The sequence below is a fragment of the Sylvia atricapilla genome, chromosome W (genome assembly GCF_009819655.1).
Source record: "Sylvia atricapilla isolate bSylAtr1 chromosome W, bSylAtr1.pri, whole genome shotgun sequence".
Taxonomy (NCBI): Eukaryota; Metazoa; Chordata; class Aves; order Passeriformes; family Sylviidae; genus Sylvia; species Sylvia atricapilla.
The window spans coordinates 15,568,074-15,592,068 of record NC_089173.1 but is presented as its reverse complement, the minus strand read 5'-3'; the positions used below and the strand labels follow the sequence as shown (position 1 = coordinate 15,592,068).

The 23,995-nt window shown below is 43.3% G+C and overlaps 1 protein-coding gene and 1 long non-coding RNA gene across 2 annotated transcripts in view; both read right to left on the bottom strand.

The window, feature by feature from the left end:
• The window catches only part of LOC136373455 (connector enhancer of kinase suppressor of ras 2-like), a 329,371-nt gene extending 324,586 nt beyond the window's left edge, over positions 1 to 4,785 (bottom strand). The window contains 2 exon segments of the mRNA XM_066338352.1: positions 4,414 to 4,487; positions 4,745 to 4,785. Coding sequence (XP_066194449.1) covers positions 4,414 to 4,487; positions 4,745 to 4,785 — 115 coding nt within the window.
• Positions 4,786 to 15,545: 10,760 nt separating this feature from the next.
• On the bottom strand, positions 15,546 to 16,931 carry LOC136373257 (uncharacterized). Its single transcript, XR_010745605.1, has 2 exons — positions 16,471 to 16,931; positions 15,546 to 15,954 (listed from the first exon to the last, which is right to left on the bottom strand). It is a non-coding gene; the product is annotated as an uncharacterized lncRNA (long non-coding RNA).
• Between the last annotated feature and the right edge of the window lie 7,064 nt (positions 16,932 to 23,995).

Below are 23,995 nucleotides of genomic sequence, written 5' to 3'. Positions count from 1 at the left end.
TCTCGTGGAATTGTGTTCCTGCATTATAGGATTCCAAGGTCAGGAATGGGGATCAGAGAAGCCAAGCATCACCCAGCTCAGCACCTACAGGGCTGCTTTGGCAGTGGATCATAATATTCAGCTCTGTTTCCAGCACTTTCTGAGATCTGATAAACATGATGTCCTGCAAAGAGAGGAGGCTCCTTGGCTGTGACACATTGCTCCAGCACAGGTAGTGAGCTAATGGGAAGCAAATGAAGAGGAAGAGGGGTTTGCCGGAGCCCAGTGTGATGTGAATGTTAACAAGTCCCCTCACATCATGAGCTTCCCTGCTCTCCACTCCCTCCCTCCCTGCCTTTCCCTTTTATGAGCCAGCCTGAAATCAGGGAATTACATGCTAAGGAAAACCCTTTAGCTAAACATATAATTATTCTGCACAGGATCAGTGCAGCACAGTTAATCAGTTTACCAACTGAATTAATTTATTTTTTTATGTCTACATCTCCTGTTGACAGTGCAGAAATTCTAGATTTAAAGGGGGGGAAATGGCTTGCAGTTGTGAAATGAGTGTCTACAGCAGACCATTTATTAGGAGAGAAACCTCCACTGCAGGCTATTTTGGCAGACAAACCTGTCAGTCCCCAAGACTTAGAATCACAGACTCTGTGTGGAGTTATTACAGGTACTTAAGGAATAGCTGGTTTCCCATTTTAATTTTCAGCTGTTCAATAACATTGCATTCTCTGAAAGTCACAGCTGTATTTTCGTTGCATTGTATTTCATTTCATTACATTTCCTTGGACTGCTTTGAAAAGTGAGCATTTATTTGGACAGAGATGTCACTTCCCTGTGAATGAGTTCACATTTCAAATTACCTACTTGTAAACTACTCCCCTTGGGAAGTACATCATCTCCAATGCTTTTGGTTGTAAAAGCACAGAGAACTCTCTTCACATTTTGCCTCCAGTGGAAACATACTCTCACCCTTTTGTTAATTCAATAAGACATGCTAGCTCCCCTCTGTACCCCAAACCCCCAGATTCTGTACAGGACTCCTCTGCTCAGTGCACGTTGAAATGGAAGAGTTTGGGTTTGGAATGTTCGCTGATAACCTGCCAAGTGTCCCTGAGTTTCACAGGGAGCTCCTGTGCCAAAAAGCAACAAAATTCTCCAGGTAAAGCATTCCAGATGCACATTTTGGAGGGCAGTTTGCCATTTACTCACATTAATATGTTAAACCTAATCCAGGGAAAACTGACCAGCTAAAAACCACTCTGACCCTGAAGGTACTGGGGAGCTTTATGGGCAATTTTTTTTTTTTTTTTTTCCAGTGGGGTCACCATGGAATCTGAGCAAGGCAAAGGTTTTTTCCTAAAGTACCTTTTGGGTCCATAGTACACTTCCCCAGGAAAACGGGTAAGTCATGTAAGAAATGACTGTATACCGAGGGAAACACCTGAAAACCATTTGGAGATATTCAAAATTTTGGAAAATTTGGAGGGGAAAAAAGAATACTGACTAAAAAATGTTGTTAAAAATACCTTCCCAAATAATGTTGTCAGCTCCTTTGAAACCTTCCCTTTTAACCACAGTGCCTTCTGCTGTATCTGCTAAACTTTACAAAATATTTTTGTATATAAAGACAGTTTCTTTAACACAAAAGTATCCGGAGTTTTAACCTCTAGAACCTCTGATAGCCTCAGGAATCAATTTCTCCAGACTTGTATGGCCTTTTCAGGTTGTCCACACCATCAGATGCAGTTCTCTAATTGAATTCCAGCTGAGTGTGTTCCCGAGAAAGGAACTGTGGATAAAAACAAGATGCCAACTTGTCATTATAATGTTCCTTAAAGCCTACCAATTTTTACTTTTTTGGCGAGTAACATTTCCTAAAGGAAAAGAACAGAAGGGTGTCTCCTCTTGAGGAGGGAGGGATTCAGGCTGAAGCTGCTGCTCTCATCAGATGCTGAAACCAGGACACGTTCTGAGGAGCTGGGTCTCAAGACATTAGCATAATTTTCGTGGCTTCCTTCCATCTTCTCTACAGTTATTTGATGCTTCTGGTACTCACTGCTAGTTAGTTTGGACTTTGCTAACAGATTTTAGAGGTAAGTTCTAATGGCTTCAAGGGATATGATAAATGCAAGTTTTAAAAGCGTGTTGCCATCATTTCCCTGTGAAATATGTTGTCATTTACAATCTCCACAAATAAAACTGTCTACATATTTTTAAGCCCCCCCAAGGTATATTACAGTGGCAGCAATTGTTCCATTGTTTATTAACATGTTGCTATCTACAGTCAAGATAATACTCATTCCTAAAGTGGTAATTTTTTGAAAGTGTCTTTAATTTATCTTTTAATGCTGTGAAAGAAGTGACCTTTCAGGATAAAAGAACTACATAAAGACTACCTTATCACTGAAAATCACTGCCTGTGCAGACCTTTGACTTCCCTGGCACATGGATTTAGCAGAGTGACTGTAGCCAACATAGCTGAGCTCCACATCACATGGAAATTACAGGCAAACAGTGGCCACACTTGGGCAATTTTTCCAAAGTAAGGTAGTTACAAGTAGTTTTAAACTGACTCGGGTCTGTCATTTGTGTGGGTTAGGTCTTTTCTTTGACTGCAACTGAACAATGCATCTGCAAAGGTAAATACTGAAATAAAAAGGAGGCTTGCAATATTAATGTGGGGGAAATGGACAAATGTGCAACTTTCCTGTTTGTGGATGTGCAGCTCACATTACCAAGGAAAATATCAACGTTGTGAATACTTCAGTGTTCATTGCATTATCTTTATTTATGCTTGAACACAGAGGCACAGCACTGAGAGTGCTGCCTACTCCAGATATCCCTGTGGATGATGCACTGTGCAGTCTGGTATGGAAATCCAACTGTCAGGCAGACATTTAAAAACCTGTTGCTTGTATGACCTTCCTCCACTGCACATCATGGATTACTTTTCCCCAAGATGTAATTAGTTTGCATCAGAAAAGATAAAAAAGTAGCAGGAAGTAATTTAAAATTTAGCAACAAGTATTCTACACACTTTGACACTTAATTTACATTATAATTCAAGTAGGGAGTTAAAATAGCAGAGTGATCTGTCCACTTTTTAACTCATTTATGTGCTGAGAATGAAGGTGTGGATCAGAAAACTCCTCTGCAAATACATTAGGATTTGATATCACCTAATGACATTGGATTCTGGGAATAGATCCTATATCTAAAGGTGTAGGATCCATCCCAATAACCTGCTTAAGCTCTCCCAGTTACCCCGAGTTCCCAAACACCTGAGAAACAAAGTACATACATTCCCCTAGACACCATTTGCTTCACAAGACTCTGTGCTTGTAAAAAAATAATTAGCTGGTAATGGCAACCTGTCTGATGAGCACCAAAACAGCCCAATTTCAGCAAAGTGTGGAGATGTAGCTTAGCAAAATGAGATCAGAACCATTCCCTTATTAATGAGAATACTTTTAAAGCTTTAAAGACATTCGAGTGGACATCCAATTCAACCCTCCTATAAGTTCAGTAATCACATTACAGGAATCATGAGTAACCTACACCCCAAATTTGCACCTCTTCTCCTTATATAACAGAGATCCCCAGTGGCAGGAATTACTTGTCTCAAAGACAGACAGCTCATCAGAAGCACTGTATAACAACACTAATGCATCCCTCTGAGGGAATACATTCTCCTCCCACTCTGGAGAAATTTAAACCACTTATCATCAGAAAAATCCCTCGCCCTCCCATCCACCCCGATCTGTTTGCAGCACAGCCGAGCACTGTCAGGCAAAACATGTCACAGCTGATGGCTGTGTTGTGAAACTGCGAATGTGCGGGGAAATCATCATTCCTGTCAAGTTATCCCGGCGAATTTCCCCGCGGAGCCATGCTCAGCCCTGCGCCTTCCCACGACTGGCATGGACACAAAGCCTCAGACACACGGCTGGGCAGCCTGGACAGAGCAGGACATGTCCCTGAAGAAGCAGGATGCCTCAGTCTAGCCCCTGGCTCCTGGTGCTCCTTGTGGTGCCCAAAACTACAGACAAGCACTGTACAGCCACTGCATCAGATCACCTGATATGAGCGAACCAGACCTAATCAGGGTAAATTTAAAGCACCCAAACATCCCGACGTTACCCTGTGCGAGGCACAATGGAGCCGTGAGACACGAACACTTTCTGTCTGCATTGTCCAACAAATGCAGTTGATCCCCGCTCCGCTGTCGGCAGCAATTCCCACAGCACAGCACAGCTCAGGAAGCCTCTCCTCAGCCCTGTCTCTAACAGCTACTGGGCAAAGCAGCGCAGGGATGATCAGAACTGAATAAACTCTTCCCAAAACAAAGATTGCGAGAGCACGGATGCAAATTGCCAGGATCTGAAGTACAGACAATACACGGCAATAAATGAATCCTACCTTTCATCCAATCCACTACTTGCTTGGGCGTCCACTTGCTAATAGGTTCCATAACGAGAGCCATCATCAGATCACTTTATCATTCACACCAAAATCAGGGAAAAAAGGAGAGAAAAATTGTATCAGAGCATGGCTGGGCTACGAGAGCTGTCGGATTTTATAGAGCAGTTCAAAGAGAAGATGATGCTTTGTCCCTCCAGGTTCCTCCTGCACTGATTCAGTAATATATAAAATTACACTGCTTGATCAGCTCTGGCACCTCCCCCTCTGCACACAGCCTGCAAAACCCGGAGCACCGAGCCAGGAAATGGTGCAGTACAAACTTACTTACCAAAGCCTCTGCCCGCCGAGCCACCGGCACGGATAAAACATGGCATTACATGTTATAAACGGGCCAGGAGACCTGCTCCTTTGAAAAGCCTTTATTAGTCAGCTCTTTCAAGGGGGAACTCGAGGGGTCGCCTGCGCCGCCGCTGCTCCTGTCGCCGCTCTCGCTCCTGTCGCCGCTGAGGATCAGGTGTCAGGCGAATCTGCTGCTCTCCCCGCAGTAGAGTCGGGAGTTCCGGCCTCGCGGGAATCCCCAGGAACTCAACTGGGCTCGGGTGGTCTAGGGGCGTCACTTCTTCCCAGTCTCTTTGTGGTCATGGCGAGGCGGCAGAAGCAGAATTCAGTCCTTAGGTAGCTGAGGGTCTTCTCGGTGTTGTAGTGTCTCCCTTTTATCTGGATTTTGTGCTGGGTCGCGGCTTTTGGGTCCGTTTGCCGGCAACTGCACTTCGGTTTGGAGCGGTGCACCATGGAAGTCCTTGGATTTTCCTATTAGGCGGGGCCAGCAGTTCGAGGAGCCGGCGGGAATGGCGACAGTCTAGCCCGACGGAAGGGGAAGGGAACCCGGGGTTTTAGAGGGGGTATACAACTTGGAATAAGGTTTTGAGGGTACAAATTTCGGTACAAACAGCATAACTTTCTTAACAGACAGGTTACAACTGGCATAACATTTTAAACAGCATAACTTTCTTAACAAATGACAGACTGTGTCAAAAAAGGGAATTTCTTACATTTCATTCATTTCAGTCCCCCCTCTATTTCTTTGATCGGGCCTTTGCCCGCATCAATTGGCAGTTTTTGATTCATGGGAATATCTTTTATTTAGGTTTTTTTTTTTTTTTTAGTTTGAGGTTCTAACTAAAGTAAAACTATTCTCTTATAGGGCACTTTCCAGTTAGGCGCTGCTTAAATGTTGCAGCATTTCATGCAATCTAATACTGCTTTATATCAAAACACGTGGGATTTACATGAGTGTGAACTCTTATAAGGGACTGCAGGTTCTCCCCGTCATAGATGGGATGGTGTGTAGTTCTCCCAAGAGTCCAGTATGAACCATTGTCTCGATCTCACCTGGTCTTGCCTCTTGGGTTGGGGAAGTGGGACAATAGCTCTTAGAGCATGCTCTTTCGATGTGTTTGCTCAATAGGACTATGTTTTAGTCCTCCCAAGAGTCCAGTATGAACCATTGTCTCGATCTCACTTGGTCTTGCCTCTTGGGTTGGGGAAGGTATTTAGCTGGCCTTATGGAGTTCCTTTCAGTGTATTCCCACTTCTTTTTCAGTTTTTGATTAGCCCTTCTGTGGTGTGCCCTATGAGAGATCTGTAATGATATTATCACAACTTTTTTTAAAACAGCTTAACACTTAGAACATTTTTAAATGACAGCTTTTGATAACAACTTGAAAAGATTTTGAACAACGGGTTTTTTGTTGGGTTTTTTTGTTTGTTTGTTTGTTTGTTTCTAATTGGACTTTGGTTGTCTTTTGAAGGTTATTTTAAGTGTGTAGGGAGTCTTTGCTGGGGTATCAGAGTCACTGGGAAGTGGCAATGGTTTTTTTTATTCGGGATAGTTGTGTATGGTGAAGCCCCTATGTCTGACCTTGGTCGAACTTAGATTTTCAAGAGTGCTAGGGGCAAACATTTTAGCCAATTCATTCCAGTTTTTGTTATTAATTTAGTTAATACATTTTTGAAGGTTTTATTTATTCTCTCAATTCTTCTTGAGCTTTGAGGATGCCAGGGTGTATGTAACTGCCATTTCATTCTTAAGGCTTAAACAACATCATGCAGGACTTGTGCTACAAAGTGGGGGCCTCTGTCTGAAACGATGTTATTTACCAGTCTATATCGGGGGATGATGTGTTCTAGTAGTATCTTTATTACCAATTGTGCTGTTTCCCTTTTTGTAGGGAAGGCTTCCACCCAATGCGTTAAGTGATCAACTATAACCGAAAGATGCTTATGTCCCTGTACTGGAGGCATTTCTGTGAAGTTTGTTTGTATATTTTGAAAGGGTCTTAATGCTATTTGTCTTCCCCCTGGTGTGGGCTTTTTCATTACTTTTTGATTTACTTTTTGACAAATTAGGCATCTTTCAGTAACTGCTCTAGTCAGGTTATAGATTCCAACACATAGGTGTTCTCTCAGAAAATCATTACACAACTCTTGGGTGCCCCAGTGAGTTAAGTTGTGTATTTCTGCCAGCATTTTTCGAGCTATTGCCTTATTTAGGAATTTCTTTCTATCTGGGGTCAGCCATTCCCCTTGCTTCCTTTGGTGTAAACCTAACTTTTTTATTTTTTGTAATTCATTTTTATTATACATTGGTTTATTAATTTTGTCAGCTGGTATATCATTCAAGGTAAGAATTTTTATTGGTTCTCCCAGCCTTTGAGCTGCTAGTTTGGCTGCTTGATCAGCTACTTGGTTGCCCCTTCCTTCAAATGTGTTTCCTTTTTCATATCCTTTGACATGTACAATTGCTATTTCTTGGGGCTTCGTAAGAGATTCTAATATTAATTTAATTAATTCTTTATGTATCAGATCTTTCCCTTTTGAATTTAGGTAGCTTCTTTTTTCCCAGATCTTTCCAAATGTGTGTACTATTTTAAATACATATCGCAAGTTTGTGTAGATTGCACCTCGGTCTTGTTTTAGTAAATCTAATCTCCTTTTGAGAGCATAGACTTCACAACACTGGGCAGACCAGTTTGGGGGTAGTTTTTCTTTTTCTGTAACTTTTAAATTGTTTCTTTTTTTTACCTTCGACTATTGCATAGCCTGATATCCTTTTTCCTTCAGTCAGCCTAGATGATCCATCAATAAATAGCACCCTCCCATATGGTAGAGGTATATCTTCAAGATCCTCTCTTGCTTTTGTTTGTAAATCTATTATTTCTATGCAATTGTGCTCTAAGTTTGGTGTGGGTTCCCCTGAGAGGGACTGGGCAGGATTTAGACTTTTTGATGTAGTTAGCTCTAAATCACTGGTGCCGGTTAAAATCACTTCATATTTTAAAATTCTAGAGTCAGTCAGCCATTGTTGAGCTTTTTGGCTCAACACTGTCCTGAGATCATGGGGTGTGTGTGCAATGATTTTTCTTTGCAGTGTCAGCTTTTGTGCTTCCTCTACAAGAACAGCTGTGGCTGCTACAGCCTGGAGGCAAGCCGGCCACCTTCTTGCAACTGGATCCAGAAGTTTGGAAAGATATGCGACAGGCTTTTTGTGTCCTCCCCATTCTTGGGTTAATACTTCATAAGCTATTCCCCCTTCAGAGTTAATGAATAGGTCAAACTTTTTCTTAAGGTCTGGGAGACTCCGGACAGGGGCTGAAGACAATTTTGTCTTTAGGTCTTTCAACTGTTCTTCATCTCTATCTGTCCATTTCACAGGTTCAGGTTGGACTAATTTCTCATATAGGAATTTAATACTTTGGGAATATTTTTTTTCCCACAGCTTGCAATAACCAAATAGTCTTAATAATTTTCGTGTATCTTTCTTTGTGGTTGGAGCTGGGACTGAGAGCATACCTGAGATTCTCTCAGGGCTTAATTTCTTACACCCTTCCCCAATGAGGTGTCTGAAGCAGGTGACCCACGATTCTACAAACTGCAATCTGTTCTTTGACACTTTGAGGCCTTTTTCCCCTAGAAAATTCAGTAGATTAATACTGGTTCCCTTCACTTTATCCTGCTTTTTCCCCGACATTAGGAGGTCATCTACATACTGCAGGATCTGCACACCGTTTTTAGGGATAAACTGTCTCAGTAACTCTTCTAGGGCTTGCCCGAAGAGGTTTGGGCCTTCAGTGGACCCCCGAGGAAGACGAGTCCATCTTAGTTGCTGCCCTCTCTTACTTTCAGGGCACTCCCACTCAAAAGCAAACCAATCTCGGCCCCCCTCTGCCAAAGGACAGGTCCAAAAAGCATCCCTTAGATTTATTACAGTAAACCAGGACTGCTCTCCAGGAATCCTGCTCAGGAGCGGGTAGGGGTTTTGTACCACCGGGTGCCTGGTAATTGTCTTTTTGTTCACTTCTCTTAGGTTTTGCACTGCCTTTTTTACAGCCAGAATAGGAGTGTTGTGGGGTGACATACAAGGTTTTAATATTCCTTCTGTGAGTAGATGGGTTATAATTGGGGTTAGTCCTTTTTTCCCTTCTAGAGAAATAGGATATTGCCTGACCCTTATAGGAGGTGTCTTTTCTTGTATTTTTATTTCTATAGGTGGGATATCTAAATATTCATATTTTCTCTCCTCAGCCCAGACCTCTGGCCTGACTTCCCCTAAGTCTCTAACAGTCAGCCTCATGATTTGTAGCACCATTCTTCCTTTTCTAGGAAGAATCCTTACTCCTAACTGAACTTGCAGGTCCTTTCCCAGCAGGTTACTGTCTACTTTGGGTAGATATATCGAATTAGTGACACATCTTTTGGAATTTTCTTTAATTTCTACATTTTCTATAACTGAAGCCTTGAAAGGCTCCCCTTCTGCTCCTAGGACTTCACATGTCTTTCTTCTAATCGCAATTCCAACTGGAAGTCGATTAATACATGATTTATCTGCACCAGTATTCACTAAAAATTTAAACTCTTCATGTTGGGGACCTACTTCAAAATTTACTATGGGCCCTTCTTGATGTTTCATGGGGTCCCCTAACGCATAGAGCCCATGACACCCCCAATCCTCTTTGACCTCCTTCCTCAATAATTTTTCTAATGCCTCTTGTTCCTTCATGACAGTCTCATCAAATGACATTTTTTTGCAATGTTTCTTAAAGTGTCCTATTTCTCCACAATAATAACAGGCTCGGGTCTCTCCTGGTCTCTGAAGAGTACCCCAAGGTGGTGGGTTCCTTCCTCTTACCTTTCCTGGTAAGGATTTTGTGTTTCCTTCACCCTTAGTATCCTTTCTGAGATCCTTTACACTTTCCCTGGCCACGGCTACCATAATCCTGGTTTTTGCCTTTGTTTTTTCTTCTTCTCTCCTAAGGTATACTCTTAGGGCTTCCCTTAATAATTCATTTATTTCTCGGTCCTGCCAGTCCTTCATCTTTTCAAGTTTTCTTCTGATATCTGGCCAGGATTTTGTGACAAACTGTAATTTTAATAATATCTGTCCCTCTGGGCTATCTGGATCCAAATTAGAATATTGCTGGAAATTCCATCTGAGCCTGCTCAGCCAGGCTGCTGGGGTTTCATCTTTCTCTTGGGTCCTGTTAAAAGCTAATTTGGTGTTGCTACTCCGGGGAACAGATTCTTTAATACCTCTTATCATTAGGTTTCTATAATCTTCCATATTTCTCCTCCCTTCTCCTCTGTTTGGGTCCCACCCTGGGTCAGCTAGTGGCAACTTCTGGTCACTGGGGGGGCCCATTCGGTTTTCTCTTTCCCAGATGCGCATTCCTGCTGCTCTAACCAGCCGAACTTTGTCTGGATTGAACAGTATATTTAAGATGGAGTTTAGTTCTCCCCATGTATAAATATTTGGTTGGCAATTCTCACTGGGTTTTCAACTAGATTCCCCAGCTCTTTCTTAAAACTTCTGACTTCTGACGCTGTTAAAGGTGTATTGACAAATCCTATTCCTCCAACTGCCCCCCCCAATGGGACCTCCCTTAGGGGAAAGAGTTTGGTTTTTGACTTGGTGTTACTGTAAGGTCTTTCTGGGTTTTTTATTGCCTGACAGGATGCATTTTTAGGTGCCAGACCTAGCTCCCAGCTGTGAGGGGGTGCAGGGATTGTGGATGGTAAAGGAGAGGAGGCTAGACCAGTGTTAGGGAATGGCAGAGGGTAAGAGGGGTTATAAATTGGAGGGGGGTAAGCTGGGGAAGGAACAGGGATTACAGTTTGGGAAGGTATGATTTTTAGGTGAGGTTGGAGGATTACTTCGGGATAAACTGTAGGAGGAGGCAAATGTTCTAAGGGGTCCCAATTATGGCTAGCTTCTTTTTGGTTCTTCTGCTTTTCATTCCTTTGTTTCCCTTGCTGTAACTTACATATTTTTGTTGTTTTATTTTTGACTACTTGTTTTTGCCAACAGATAGCATAGAGTATCTGTTCAATACTTGAATCTCCTCGAGATTTCAAGTATTGAGTTAATTGTGAACACATCCAGGGGTCTCTAGTTCCACACCATGGCCATTTTGCAGGTAAATTTAGGTTAGGCCAAGCTTCTATGCAATAATGGATCATCTTGATTCTGTCTAAGCTTTTAGTGGCCTCATCAACCTCCCATAGTTCTAACATTTGTCCGAGTGGACTGTCTGGTGGAATATTTCTTATCTTTTTCTCTCTTTTCTCCTCAACCGGCTCCACGCTACTTATGTACGCCCCCATTTTCACTGGGTCTCAAATAAAAACTACGGTGCTCTTACCCTGACAGAAACTTTACTTCAGGGCAACACAAAGCAAAATTATCTGACCTTGTTTTAACTAAACTTCTTTAAGGTGCCCCTACACACACACAAGTTTAAAGGCGGGCAACCCAAATTTTAACTCTCACTTACTCTTTGAACACTCGTAAGTAGCCCCAGGGACCCTCTCTTAGGGTTTGGGCACTACCCCTGCCAGTGCTCGGAATGCTCCACAGGTAGCCTGGTGACCCGCCCTTAGGGCCTCAGCCACTACCCCTTAGCCAGCACTCCAGGGTTCCAGCCACCACCTACTGCCAGGATTTGGACATACAGCGTGCAATGTACTCACTCACCCTACCTAAAAGTCCCTCGCACTCTGGGACTCCCCTAACTCTTACTCCTCTGCACCCGGACAGCGTACCTCTTCTCTGGGTACCCCCGACCAATGCAGACTCTTTTATCCCAGCACCCCGACAGCTACTCCAGCCAGTCTCCAAAGCACCCCGAAAGCAGCTTATCTTTGCTACCCCAGCCGGTACTCAGACGTTCTGGGCCGTAGCCTCAGCCAGTGCTCTCTTTCTCTCCCCACACCCCGGTAGTTACCCCAGCCAGTGCCAACTCACAAGCCCTGAAAGTAGCCTGGGCAACCCGGCCTTAGGGTTCCAGCCGCTACCCCAGCCAGCGCTAGTCTCCTGTGACACCCCGGGCTATAACCTCAGCCAGTGTGGTGCGTGCTTTCCACTGCTCGAGCCCTTTCGCACGCTTGAAATTGGCCCAAGCCTTTTCTGCCACCCACTTCTTTGACGTGCCACTCACTCTCTCCTCCGCACGTCCAGAGGGGGGCGCCTATGCCCCCGGAGACGCCTCAGTCTCTCTCAGTTCACTCGCTTCCTGCTTTGGGGGTCCGAGCTGCCGGCCCCCCCCCTCATTCACTCCACATTCGCTCGTCTCCACTCCCGCCACCAGTTGTTCTTACCGATGCTCCTCAATGGCGTCCCACGAGGCTGGCGAGCGTCGTCCTCTGGTCCGGGATGTCCAGCTGTCCAGGAGGTCCGAGGTCGGGCTGCGCCTTCCCGTCCAGGTCCTCTTCTGGGCGTGGCTTAGATCCCAGACGAGGCCCCAAATTGTTATAAACGGGCCAGGAGACCTGCTCCTTTGAAAAGCCTTTATTAGTCAGCTCTTTCAAGGGGGAACTCGAGGGGTCGCCTGCGCCGCCGCTGCTCCTGTCGCCGCTCTCGCTCCTGTCGCCGCTGAGGATCAGGTGTCAGGCGAATCTGCTGCTCTCCCCGCAGCAGAGTCGGGAGTTCCGGCCTCGCGGGAATCCCCAGGAACTCAACTGGGCTCGGGTGGTCTAGGGGCGTCACTTCTTCCCAGTCTCTTTGTGGTTATGGCGAGGCGGCAGAAGCAGAATTCAGTCCTTAGGTAGCTGAGGGTCTTCTCGGTGTTGTAGTGTCTCCCTTTTATCTGGATTTTGTGCTGGGTCGCGGCTTTTGGGTCCGTTTGCCGGCAACTGCACTTCGGTTTGGAGCGGTGCACCATGGAAGTCCTTGGATTTTCCTATTAGGCGGGGCCAGCAGTTCGAGGAGCTGGTGGGGAATGGGGACAGCCTAGCCCGACGGAAGGGGAAGGGAACCCGGGGTTTTAGAGGGGGTATACAACTTGGAATAAGGTTTTGAGGGTACAAATTTTGGTACAAACAGCATAACTTTCTTAACAGACAGGTTACAACTGGCATAACATTTTAAACAGCATAACTTTCTTAACAAATGACAGACTGTGTCAAAAAAGGGAATTTCTTACATTTCATTCATTTCATTACACACGGAGCAATCCGCGCCGGAGCTGCTCCGCACGCCGCGTTTGGCGGAGCCACTTTATTCCAACGAGCCCTGGGATCTTCATCAGGGAAAATGTCACTACTGTAACTTGATAGCAGATTGTCTTAGCTTCATTGTGAATATGCTGACTGTCACGGCTTAAAGTGAAGACAGGAACGTCAGGGTCTCGCCTGGCATCTGGCAAAATGCTGAGCATCTCCATCTTTACAATGCAAAATGTTGCTGGAGTCTTGTACAATGTAATCATGTAATTCAGAATGTCACAGAATGTCAAACACAGTATGAAAAGTCTTACCCAAGGAAAAAATTACTGGGAGAAAACTTTTTTTTTTTTTTTTCTGGCCACATTCAGAGCCAGGATATTTCCTCCTATGAGCTGCTCATTTTGTATGACAGCATTGAGGAGTCAATTTGTACTACTACAGCACTTTAGGACAGACAAGTACAGCAAGTATTTTGACTCTCAGTACTGGGATCATTAGTCAATGTCTCCCTTTTGTTAAGAAGGAAAAAAAATGTTTTAAGTATTCCTACTCCCAAAGTTTACTATCCTTCTGACAGACGAAGGTGAAACATTTCAATGAGACTTGCCAAACAGCACTTTTTGGACCCATTTGTGACTCTCTGCATCTCATGCAGCACAAATTCTGCATCCTGTGGCTGAGAAGGTGCTGCTGGCTCCAACTGTTTGTCTGATGTTATAAATGATTAGAAGCCAATCTAAAATAAAATAATTGATTTAGCAATTTTCTAAGATCAAATTGAAAGGCCACAATAAAATCAGACAATATTGATCGAATGTTGGGTGGACAGGGTAACAGCAGCAAAGGTGCCATCCAACCCTGCCACGAATGCTGGGTCTTGGCAATGCTGGGTCTTGGCATACGGGTTTTTATACAGTTTATTTGTCCTGAGGCTAGGTCTATTGAAAGTCCAAATATTTATGTATTTCTTTATTTGCAAGGAGGTTTTGAAAGGGGTTCCCCGTAAGTATGAAAAGACGTTTCAAGAGTCTTCCTGGATTCTTTCTTTGGGGTGCTGATGTAATCATCCTCTGGATCCTCCACCAAGATTGATATCAGGTCTTGAGCAGCTGTGAAGTGGAAGCCCATCTTTGATGAATGGGCCATCACCAGTCGGCCCTGTTGTTTCTGTTGCAAATGTTGTGGTTTCACAGCTGCACAATAGGCCTTGGAGACACCCTCGAGTAGCCTTTTAATAGTCCAAACTTTTGATACAATATTTTATACACTAATTTATACATTACATTTATCACATCTGAGATCTGCAGCCCCACTATTTTATGCTAAGGGGAGAAACTCAGTCCAGAAAAAAGGCAGAACAAAGCAGTTCCACCTTTCTCTTCAGTGATCTTTCCTCTGTGCCTTTTTCTCCAAGTTTCCCCAGCACATCAGGGGCAGAGGATGGTGATGTTCCCATGTCTGCTCCCCCTGGGGCTGGGTTGAAGTCCCCAGGCTGAGATTTGTCCTCTCTCTCTCATATGGGGGAACATGAAATACCAAAGGAATATTTATCACAGAATCCCAGGGTGGTTTGGGTTGGAAGGGACCTTAAAGCCCATCCCATTTCACTCCGTGCCATGGGCAGGGACACCTTCCACTGTCCCAGGCTGCTCCAAGCCCCAATGTCCAACCTGGCCTTGGACACTTCCAGGGATTCAGGGGCAGCCACAGCTTCTCTGGGCCCCCTGTGCCAGGGCCTCCTCACCCTCACAGGGAACAATGCCTTCCTAAAATCCAGTCTAAACCTACTCTCTGGCAGTTTATTCTCTACCCTTTCAGGGCTCTCTTATATAGTTAGGATGCAGACAGGCATCTTTCCTCCCACTAAAACGTCTCCAAAGAGATGTGCCATTCTCAGCTCAGTGATGCACTCTATCCTTTTTTATTTTTCTTTAGCTCTGGGAAATAGTGTGATTAGGATTCTATGATGTATTTGGAATGCTCAGAGCACAGATATTCTCTATAAAAGGATTCACATCAATTCTCCTTCAAGAAGGCTGAACAGCATGTCAGCTTCCTCTCTGAGTTTTGGGAGACCACTTTCAATAGCTTTAGTTCTGTCTAAATAGCTGTTTACAATGGACATAATAATGACAAAACTCTCAAAGGCACAATACTTCTCTTTTTAGGCAACAGTGGGGTAGAATTGAGAATAAATATTTCTATTAGTTACTGGAAACGGTACAAGTTGTTTGGGGGCTATTCTTTCTTCAAATTCTTAATTTTTTTAAGTTCAATACCAGCATGGAAGAATTTGAGATAAGGTATGTTGCGTATGAACTTGGTATTTTGACATATCTGCACAAAAAAAATCTTCATTCATGATTGTTTGGACTATTTCCCGAATTCCTGTCATTTGACAGACATTCTTCCCCTTTGCCTCACATTTCCTACCCAGGCTTGACTGGGCACTTTTTTTTAATATATTTGGACTGTAATGGGTTCTAAGTTATAACCGGGAGGAAACATCAATTTATGTAGTGGTTTCACGTTTGCCGAATTCTGTTTGCTAAATTTAGTGCAGTGGTCTTAGTGTTTACTCTCTTTTCCTCCAGTGAAGTAGGATTAGGAGAGGCAAAGTAGGCTCAAGCTTAAAGATAAAACAAATAGATTTATTAACACACACCAAAAGAAGGAAAAATGAAAATCAAAATGAAAACTTTCAAAGCACTGCTCCTCCCCACTAACAATTTGCTTTCTCACATGCAACATAAAAGAGACAAAACCTGTAATTTTCAGTCAGTTTCACCATTTAAAAGAGTCTTTCATCAGTTCTTTGGGAAAAGGAGTCTCTCTTAGAGTTCTATGGAGACATCGCCACAAGAGGAACAGTCATCTGGTGGCTTCCATGCCACAAATCTGCAGCGGCCTGAAAGGAACCTCTGCAAACTGTGAAATCCTACCCATTAGCAGCTTTCCCAACACTGCATATGCATCATATCTGTTTATTAGGGGTACTGTTTAAGGATGCCTCCTCTAGTATAAAACAAAGATTCTCTTCTTCCTGTGATGAAGTACGTTTGTTCACTAAATCGAGGGTGAAGGGAAATAGATGTGATAAAGTACATTTGTTCACTAAATCAGGGGTGAAGGGAAATAGATAAGGTATGTCTGTTCACTAAATCAAGGATGAAAGGAGATAGATAAGGATGTCTGCTCACTAAATCAAGGATGAAAGGAGACAGATAAGTTGTATAACTTTACTGACCCCTTCCTGTTGAGATAAACATTTCCAGGGACATGCTAATTGCGATGATTAACCGCATCTGAAGAAGACTAATCAAGACCCTAGCAACACGGAGATGGACATGCGCAGAGTACTCCAAGGACAGTCACGTCAACAAGGAACAGAACTGTATAAGAGGACACTAGAGACCCGGATCAGCACAGCAGCTCTGCGGGACGAAGAGCCCCCTGTCGCTCAGTGCTGAATTGCCTTTTGCTTTGCTTTGCTTGCTGTAATTAATAAAATTCTAATTGGAAACCACAATTGGCTTTTGGTAATAAATTGGTAACATTCCATCTCCAAAATCATCTTCATCTCAAAACCTAAAAATCTCCTTTTCTTTAGGAGCAAAGAGCTTCATATCACTTTTAACTAGAACCTTACATCCCCCCCAACAGCATTCATATATTACAGGAAAAATAGTCCATTCTCCATAGTTTACTAGAGACATCCAGCCAAATTAGGCCACTCCTCCTCCTTTATTCCAAATAGTCTTTTCACTCTCTCATCACTGACTTCAATTTCATGCTCTGTCTTTTTATAGTCCAATCACTTTGTCTGTTCTCACTCTGGGAAGGGCTAGTGCTCTGGGAGTTCCATCTGCTGGCAGGAAAGAGTTAAAGCTTGTCTAGGCCTGCAGTGGTCATGTGATCTCTGCCGAGTGGCAGCCGCTTAGATTTCAAAGCTATGCTGGTGGGGGAGGCTGGTAGATGCCTTCTTTAGCACCCCTCGATCTCATGGTATGGGCTGCTCAGAGTTGCTCCCTGGGGCCAGAAGAAGTAAAGGGGGGGAAACATCAAAACATCCCCCTCAGCCCTGGCCGGCAGCATGGGCAGCTGCCAGGGCAAGCTTAAAACTCATTAGATGTTAGCAGCCAAAGCTTTTTCTCCCCTCCCCGACTGCTGTTATTGGGCTTAGCCACAGCCGGGCCCTCTCTGATGTGGCCCCTGGCACACAGCCAGCTTTGAACTGCAGCCTCCTTTCTCCCCCACTGGCAGCCAGGGGAAAAGAGGCTCAGCCAGCTGGGCCACCCCACCCTGTGGGCAGTGGCTCCCAGAGGCCCGGCTGGGCCCAGGGCAGCAGGGCCTAAGCTGGCCCCTTTTTGCTGCCCACAATGTTACCTGGTAGCCAGCTGGGAGGAAGAGAGGATGGCTCGAACACAGTCTCAACTTTATATGGGTATTACCAAAAGTCACATTCCGTTTTCTCAGTGGTCAAACCATATGCCAATAGCTAAGAACTGGCCCCTGATAGGTCTCTGTCCTTTCTAAAGAATTCTAAGGTCCTGGCAGGGCACTATTCCATATTCTTCTTCAACTAAAAACCAAACTGTGTTAACCCATAACATGGACATATTTTTGAAAGAGGATGAAGCCTGAATTCAAAGCTCATCAATGTCATTGGGCATAATTCCATTCATTTAAATTGTCCTTGGATGACAAAAGAGGCCTCAAACTATTATTTTGGAATCAGGACTTCCATTTTCACAATGAGAATCTTCTAAATCTTTCGTGTTTTGTTACTGAGGCTCCTCCCCCTAAAGATGGTTTGCATTTTCATTTATTCTCACTGTTATTCATGGTGCTGACTCAGGCAGTAACTATAATTTGGCTGGAAGACCCCGGCTGTTAGATAAACTCCTGTGATTTTCCTTATCATTACCAGTCACAGTTTGCCTGTATTCTGGGATTTTACAACCTTCAGGACAATCATCTACTTTTTTGTTCTCCTTCTTGGAATAAAATATTCAAAGCTGTTAAAAAAGCTCCATTTCTCTCCTTCCTGATGATTTATTCAGGTCCATTCTCTGTTGCAAAGATCAGTGCACATGGCCCTGGTTTGTCTGAATCATTCCAACCTCAGGGAAATGTTCCTTCAACTACTCCCATGGGTATGTTCAGGGTGGCAGACCATGGGTGGTTCTACCTGGGGATTTCTTCTGCTTCTTCTTTTGTTGTTTCCAGAAAGATTCGTTTCTCACGCCCATGGGAATGTCACAGGAACATGGCAAGGTCAGGAAAGGAGCCTGTGGCAGACCATGGGTCTCAGTGATGGATCCAGCTGAGCACTGAAAAAGCCAAATGGAGTCCAGTCTATTTCAGGAACCACTGTCCAAGTCAATTCAGAGCACTTTTTGATACAGGTTGTTGACTCTGCCTGCTGAGGTAACGACTCTGGAATGAGTAATCATGGAATACATCCCCCTGCACCAAGCTGTCATCCTCACTCCTGACATGGCTCTAAACCTCCTCCCTCAACATTCCTGTCAGCCATGGGTCACTGCAGGGGGATCAAATGGTAAAATCACTAATCAAGGCAATTTTTTAAAAAATAGGAAAAACTATGTAATCCCTGAAGCTGTGCCATGTGTTTTTCAGCCCGTTTATTGCAAGGCTTCTGCCTAGAGCTATCCCCCAACCTACCTAGCACTGCTTCCTAATGCCAACATAAAAGCAACAATGCATTCCCATGACTGTTTTTCTTCCAGGCTGAATGTAGCAAATCAAGAGAAAAAAGATCAAGGAACATCTTTCTCACTATTATTCTATCTAGGTCATGTAAATGAGAAATATTTTCTGACTGAAGTCTGCATAAGCATCAGAGCAAAGTGAGGCATTTGAAAGGAAGCAGAGCTTTCACTACAGAGCAACGTTATTGTCAAAGGCCTAGGTAAAATAATCTGGTAGTTCCAGCCCATAATCATCACTGCTGCCTTTGACAGCAAAGGCCTAAGGCTGAACAGACTGGTGGAAAGGTTTGAAATCCCTCTTCCTTCCCAGCAACAATGCTGAGAGTGCTGTAGCTTTTGAGCCTGGAATTGCTAATTAAACCATCAGTCTCCATATTTTCATGGTCACTGTGGGAGGCAGTTAAATGTTCTTGCGTATTTCACGGCCAGTGATAACTTTCCAATTAAGGATTATGCTCAAATCTGGTACCATAGTCACTCTAACACTTAGAACAATCATGTGTTTCTTGCAGTTTTCATTTGGTAACAATTATTCTCATCTTCTTTGATGAAGAAATAACTTGCATGTTGTGAAACAAGCCCTTTAGGAGTGGGTTAGTTTAATAAAATCTTGACATGGCATTTGATGTCTATTATGGAAAAATAAGAGCATGCAGTTCCAGATTAAATAAGTCATGAATGCCTTGGAAAAGTGGTATGTAATGTTATAACTTAGGACACCTATAATTTATATTATTAATGTAAATGTAAGCAAAATCTCCAAGGATATGACTGTTGAACTCTCAGTTATCATTAAGGCTTTTTATCATGTAACATTCATACATTATACAGCTGTATTTTGTGGAAAAGAATATATTCTTAAAAACCAGAATGGAGCTAAATTGTTTGTTTTGATCAGTTCTGTTACAAGCCAGGTTCTGTCTGATGTTGCCTCTAACCCTTGAGACACTTGTTGAGAGACAGCAAGAAAAGTGCCTCTGGTGAAGTTGCATGAGAGCAATAAATGTGCTAGGAGGAACAAAATCCAGCTTAGCTTTGGGATAGGGATTGACAGATCCTCCTGTTTAAGGATAAATCTTGGCCTTACTTAACTCTGGCTTTACAAACTGGGGGGCTGGGTTATGTTCTCCCAGGACAGTCCAGCTCAGGAGAGATGGGGGAGGGTCCTGTGCTTTGAGCAGCCTCAACAAGGGCTGTAAGGAATGGGTTTGTATCACTCCCAGCTCCCCAGGAGGGTCAATGGGTAGATTCAACATGATCCATCAGACTTTATTTCACATCACAGGATATTCTGAGTTGGAAGGGACAAGGATCAAGTCCAACTCTTAAGTGAATGGCCCATTCAGGGACGGAATCCACACCCGTGGTGTTCTCAGCACCATGCTCCAACACATTGAGCCAATCTCTTGGGTGGGTATTGCATTGTCATGTCCAGAAGCTGTGGCTGCCCCATCCCTGGAAGTGTCCAAGGCCAGGTTGGATGGGACTTGGAGCAGCCTGGGACAGTGGAAGGTGACCCTGCCCATGGCAGGGGGTGGCACTGGACGGGCATTAAGCTGCCTTCCAACCCAAACCATTCTACGATCCTGTGATTCCCCAACACACCCCGCAGCTAGTACCGAGGTGCTTTCTCCCAGTGGAGGCACCAGCTCCGACTGTCCTTTGTGGAATTCTGTGGGCTGTGACCCCAGCGAGGCCCCGGGTCTGTCCGGCGGAGCCCTGGGATAGGGAGGTTGGAGTTCCACATTCTAGAGTGTCATCTGCTGGCACCGCACGCTGCGGCAGCTCTGGCACAACCGCAGCCTCCGTTTTTCATAAACCCTAATTAATAAGTTAATTAATTGCATTATAATTTTCACTGCTGGTGTTTACTGTTGTATCAACTTAAAGGATTTTTTTTTCCACAGGAACCCAGTGTAGTCTTTGCTCTTTTGTCACAGGTATTAATATCCCAGTTTTTACATGGAGCCTCATTAGAAAGTTATATTTTTTCATGCTCCATTAGATGATAAAACTGTTTTATTAATGTGTGTTAGTCATAATTTATGACACTTTACATTAATTTGGTATTAAAACGCCCTTAACAAATGGTTTGGAAATCAGGGATAACATTAAAAAAATTCAATAAATACTTGGTTTCTCAGGAATGTAGAGAAAATATTTTATCACTTGCTAAAAAATATGTCTTGACATGGCCGAGATGGTTTTGTGCACTGCTTTGTTCTCGGTGTATTTTAGTGTTCACAAAAGCTCCTACTCTGACCTCTCTTGGGACTGAAATCCTCTATTTAGCCACAGAACATGTACATCATGGACAGAGGCACTGCAAACTTCCTCCTGTCTTTCATCACTTTCATCATAACATCACCTTTTTTTCAGGAGCTGCCCTTTAGCTGTTGTTACACTTCCTTGACATCAAGAGTAGCTTTTCTATAAAACAGGTTCTCTAGATTACACATCTCTGGGAAAAAAATTATCACTTTTCACAGTGCTATCCAGAGTTTTAAATGCAATTTAAGTGTATTAATGTCAAAGATATAATGTAGAAAAATTAACCAAAATATCTAATTCTTCTCCAAGAGAAATCCACTGATTTCAGTGAAGACACTATGAAGTTAAAACTGGGGTAATTTTTGCTCATAGGAGATGAAGTTTGTGTTCTTTGATTCAGGCTGCAAATGAGCAGAGAACACTGAAATATTTTCATTTTAAGGGAAACATGATCCTCTGTTTTCAGCCTGTTTGTTGACATCACCAACATGTTTAGAGCCTCCCAAAGAGCCCCAAATAAGAGGGAATGTTCCCATCTGGGAATCCTCGTGACAATCTTCAAAGCAGAGATACAAGGAGAAAGTCCCTTGAAACAGTACCAGTGGAAGAGGCTTCCACCTTGCCAAGGAAGTTTCCATATGGGCACATGTGCTACCACCATGAGTCCCAGCTTCCTCCCCAAATAAACTTAATGAGGACACAGATATTTGGGCAAGTCTTAATTTTGAGCTGCTGGGAAACACAGAATACAGGGGCTTCATCTACTTCATTGATCTCTTCAGTTTGCCATTACCAGTTTGGCAAGCAGGGGAAAACTGCAGACAGATCCTTTGTAATAATTTTTCTACACAGAATTCCTCCAGGAACAGATATAAAGTTCCACTCAATTCAGAACTGACTACAGAATGTAACTAAATTAAAGAGGAACAAGGAAGTATCTTGCAGCAAGTCTGAGCCTCACATGCAGCTTCAGAGGGATCCTGTAGCACTGTGCAGGCAATTCCATGCTCAGAATGGATTCACTCTCTTAATTCACTTTTCCATGACATGGAGCTTACAGTACTGACAGTCATGGGGCCAGCATGAAAATTTCTGAGGGCAAAATTGGACAATCTCTCCCAAAATAAGTTCCAGCTCAACAGAAATCATCTGTGTGATGCCAAATTTATTACACGTGGATCAATGGCCTTTATTTTGTAGGTGTTATGGAGATCAGACTCAATTTTCATAACTGTCCTTTTTGGCCCTAAAATCATAGGAATTTTAAAATTTGAGTGCTGCTAACTCCAGCTCCTTTTCTTTGAAGAAAATAAAATATCAGAATATTTATTACTACAATATATTTAATTTCCTGTCAATATATCCATATTCATTTATATACAATATGATTGGTATTGGCCTTTCCCCTTCCTCTAGTAAATAAATGGAAAATATTTATTTGATAAAAATGGAATAAATGTTCAATATACTTTCTCTGCAGGAATCACATAACAACTTTTAAGCACTAAATCATCTGCTTCTCACATTAGGTAAACCATATTACTTTGGAAAAAAAACAGTAATAATGGAAAACTTGACAACAATAATAAAACTTCCAAAGTATTGATACCACATTCCCTTGTAATTCATTATTTGCTGGCTGGAAAGTTGGCTTTGAAGCACAACCAACTTCGAATATTCAGTGATTCTGTGGAACTTGGGCTGTATATTCTGTGTGACATTTATGTTGTGAAGAAAATATCCAGCAATGTTGGAAATTGACTTGTTTTGCCATTGAGGGACTCTCAGTGTGTGGAGAGTCTTGCTACAGAGTGGCTGCATAGAAAAGGCCACGATGCTATGCAGCTGGTTGGAATTTAGGCATCAAGGTCGGAATGCAACAACAGGATGTACATCCTGCTTATGTGATAAGTTGTAGCTGCAAGATAAAGGAACTGAAGGACATGATAAGGAATTTGTGGTTGTTACTAAGAGACATGTATGTAATACTTAGGTAAGGATGTAGGCACCAATAAGAATGTTCGCTTTGTGCATATGTATGAGCTAATTACTGTCTGTATAAGTATGATGACTTTAAAGCAATAAATCGAGACCTAGCTGACCATGACAGATGAGGCTGGCCTCCCGCGGCTCCGACATCAGTGTGGCGGGAGAGGAGGGACAAGCTGATGTTTAAGTGTCCAGGAGATCCTGGGTGCCCTCTGGGCAATGGTGTGGAGAACTATCCACTGCAAAAAAACACTATTCTTTTGTGTTCCATCATTATCTCCTTCTCCACCATCCCACGGCAAAATGTGCCTTACAGAAATGTTTGAGCATGGGCTTCAATATTCAAAGAGTCATTCTGCCTTGCAGAGATATCTGATGGGGTGACCCAGGATGTGCTGGAATGGGGAATGTCAGATTCACAAAATTGTGACAATTATTATCATGCCATCTTACTTTTTCCCTGTGATTTTCGGTCCAAGCTCATCCTTCATGTTGCCAAGTGACTCGTGACAGCAAAAGCTTTTCTTCAAGGCATTCTCAAGATGGCTTTTTCTTTATCTCAGCATCTCTGCAAAGCCCTGCTATTATTAGGTCTTTCTAATGCCTTGGTTAAAACCTCAGAGATTATGCTCCTGCTTTATACTCCAGTAGCCTCTTCATTCTCCATGTTTAGTTAGATTCAATATTTGCTTGGAGGACTGGCTGTGACTACAGAGATATTCCCAGCATGTGACTGGAGCCAAGTTTTGTGTTGCCTTAATATTGTGAGCAGAAATAGAGATACAAGAATCTGAAAGTGAGAAAAAGAAAATTTGTGTGGGCCACCAACACCTGCCAGACTAACCTGTCATGAAAACATCTGCTGCAGCCTCCACCATGGGCACTTCAGAGAATTTAGTATGTGAAGCTTCCTATCCTGCCCTTGATATATCTGTGAATGATGAAACCTCAGGTCTGAATGCAGAGCTGGACATTTTTCATCCTTTCTGTAGTCACACACTGGCATGAGTTAAACACTCAACCAATAGAAGGATGCAGAATAAAAAGGTCTCTTCCCTTCAGCCTGTCTCTCCAAATTAACTTGA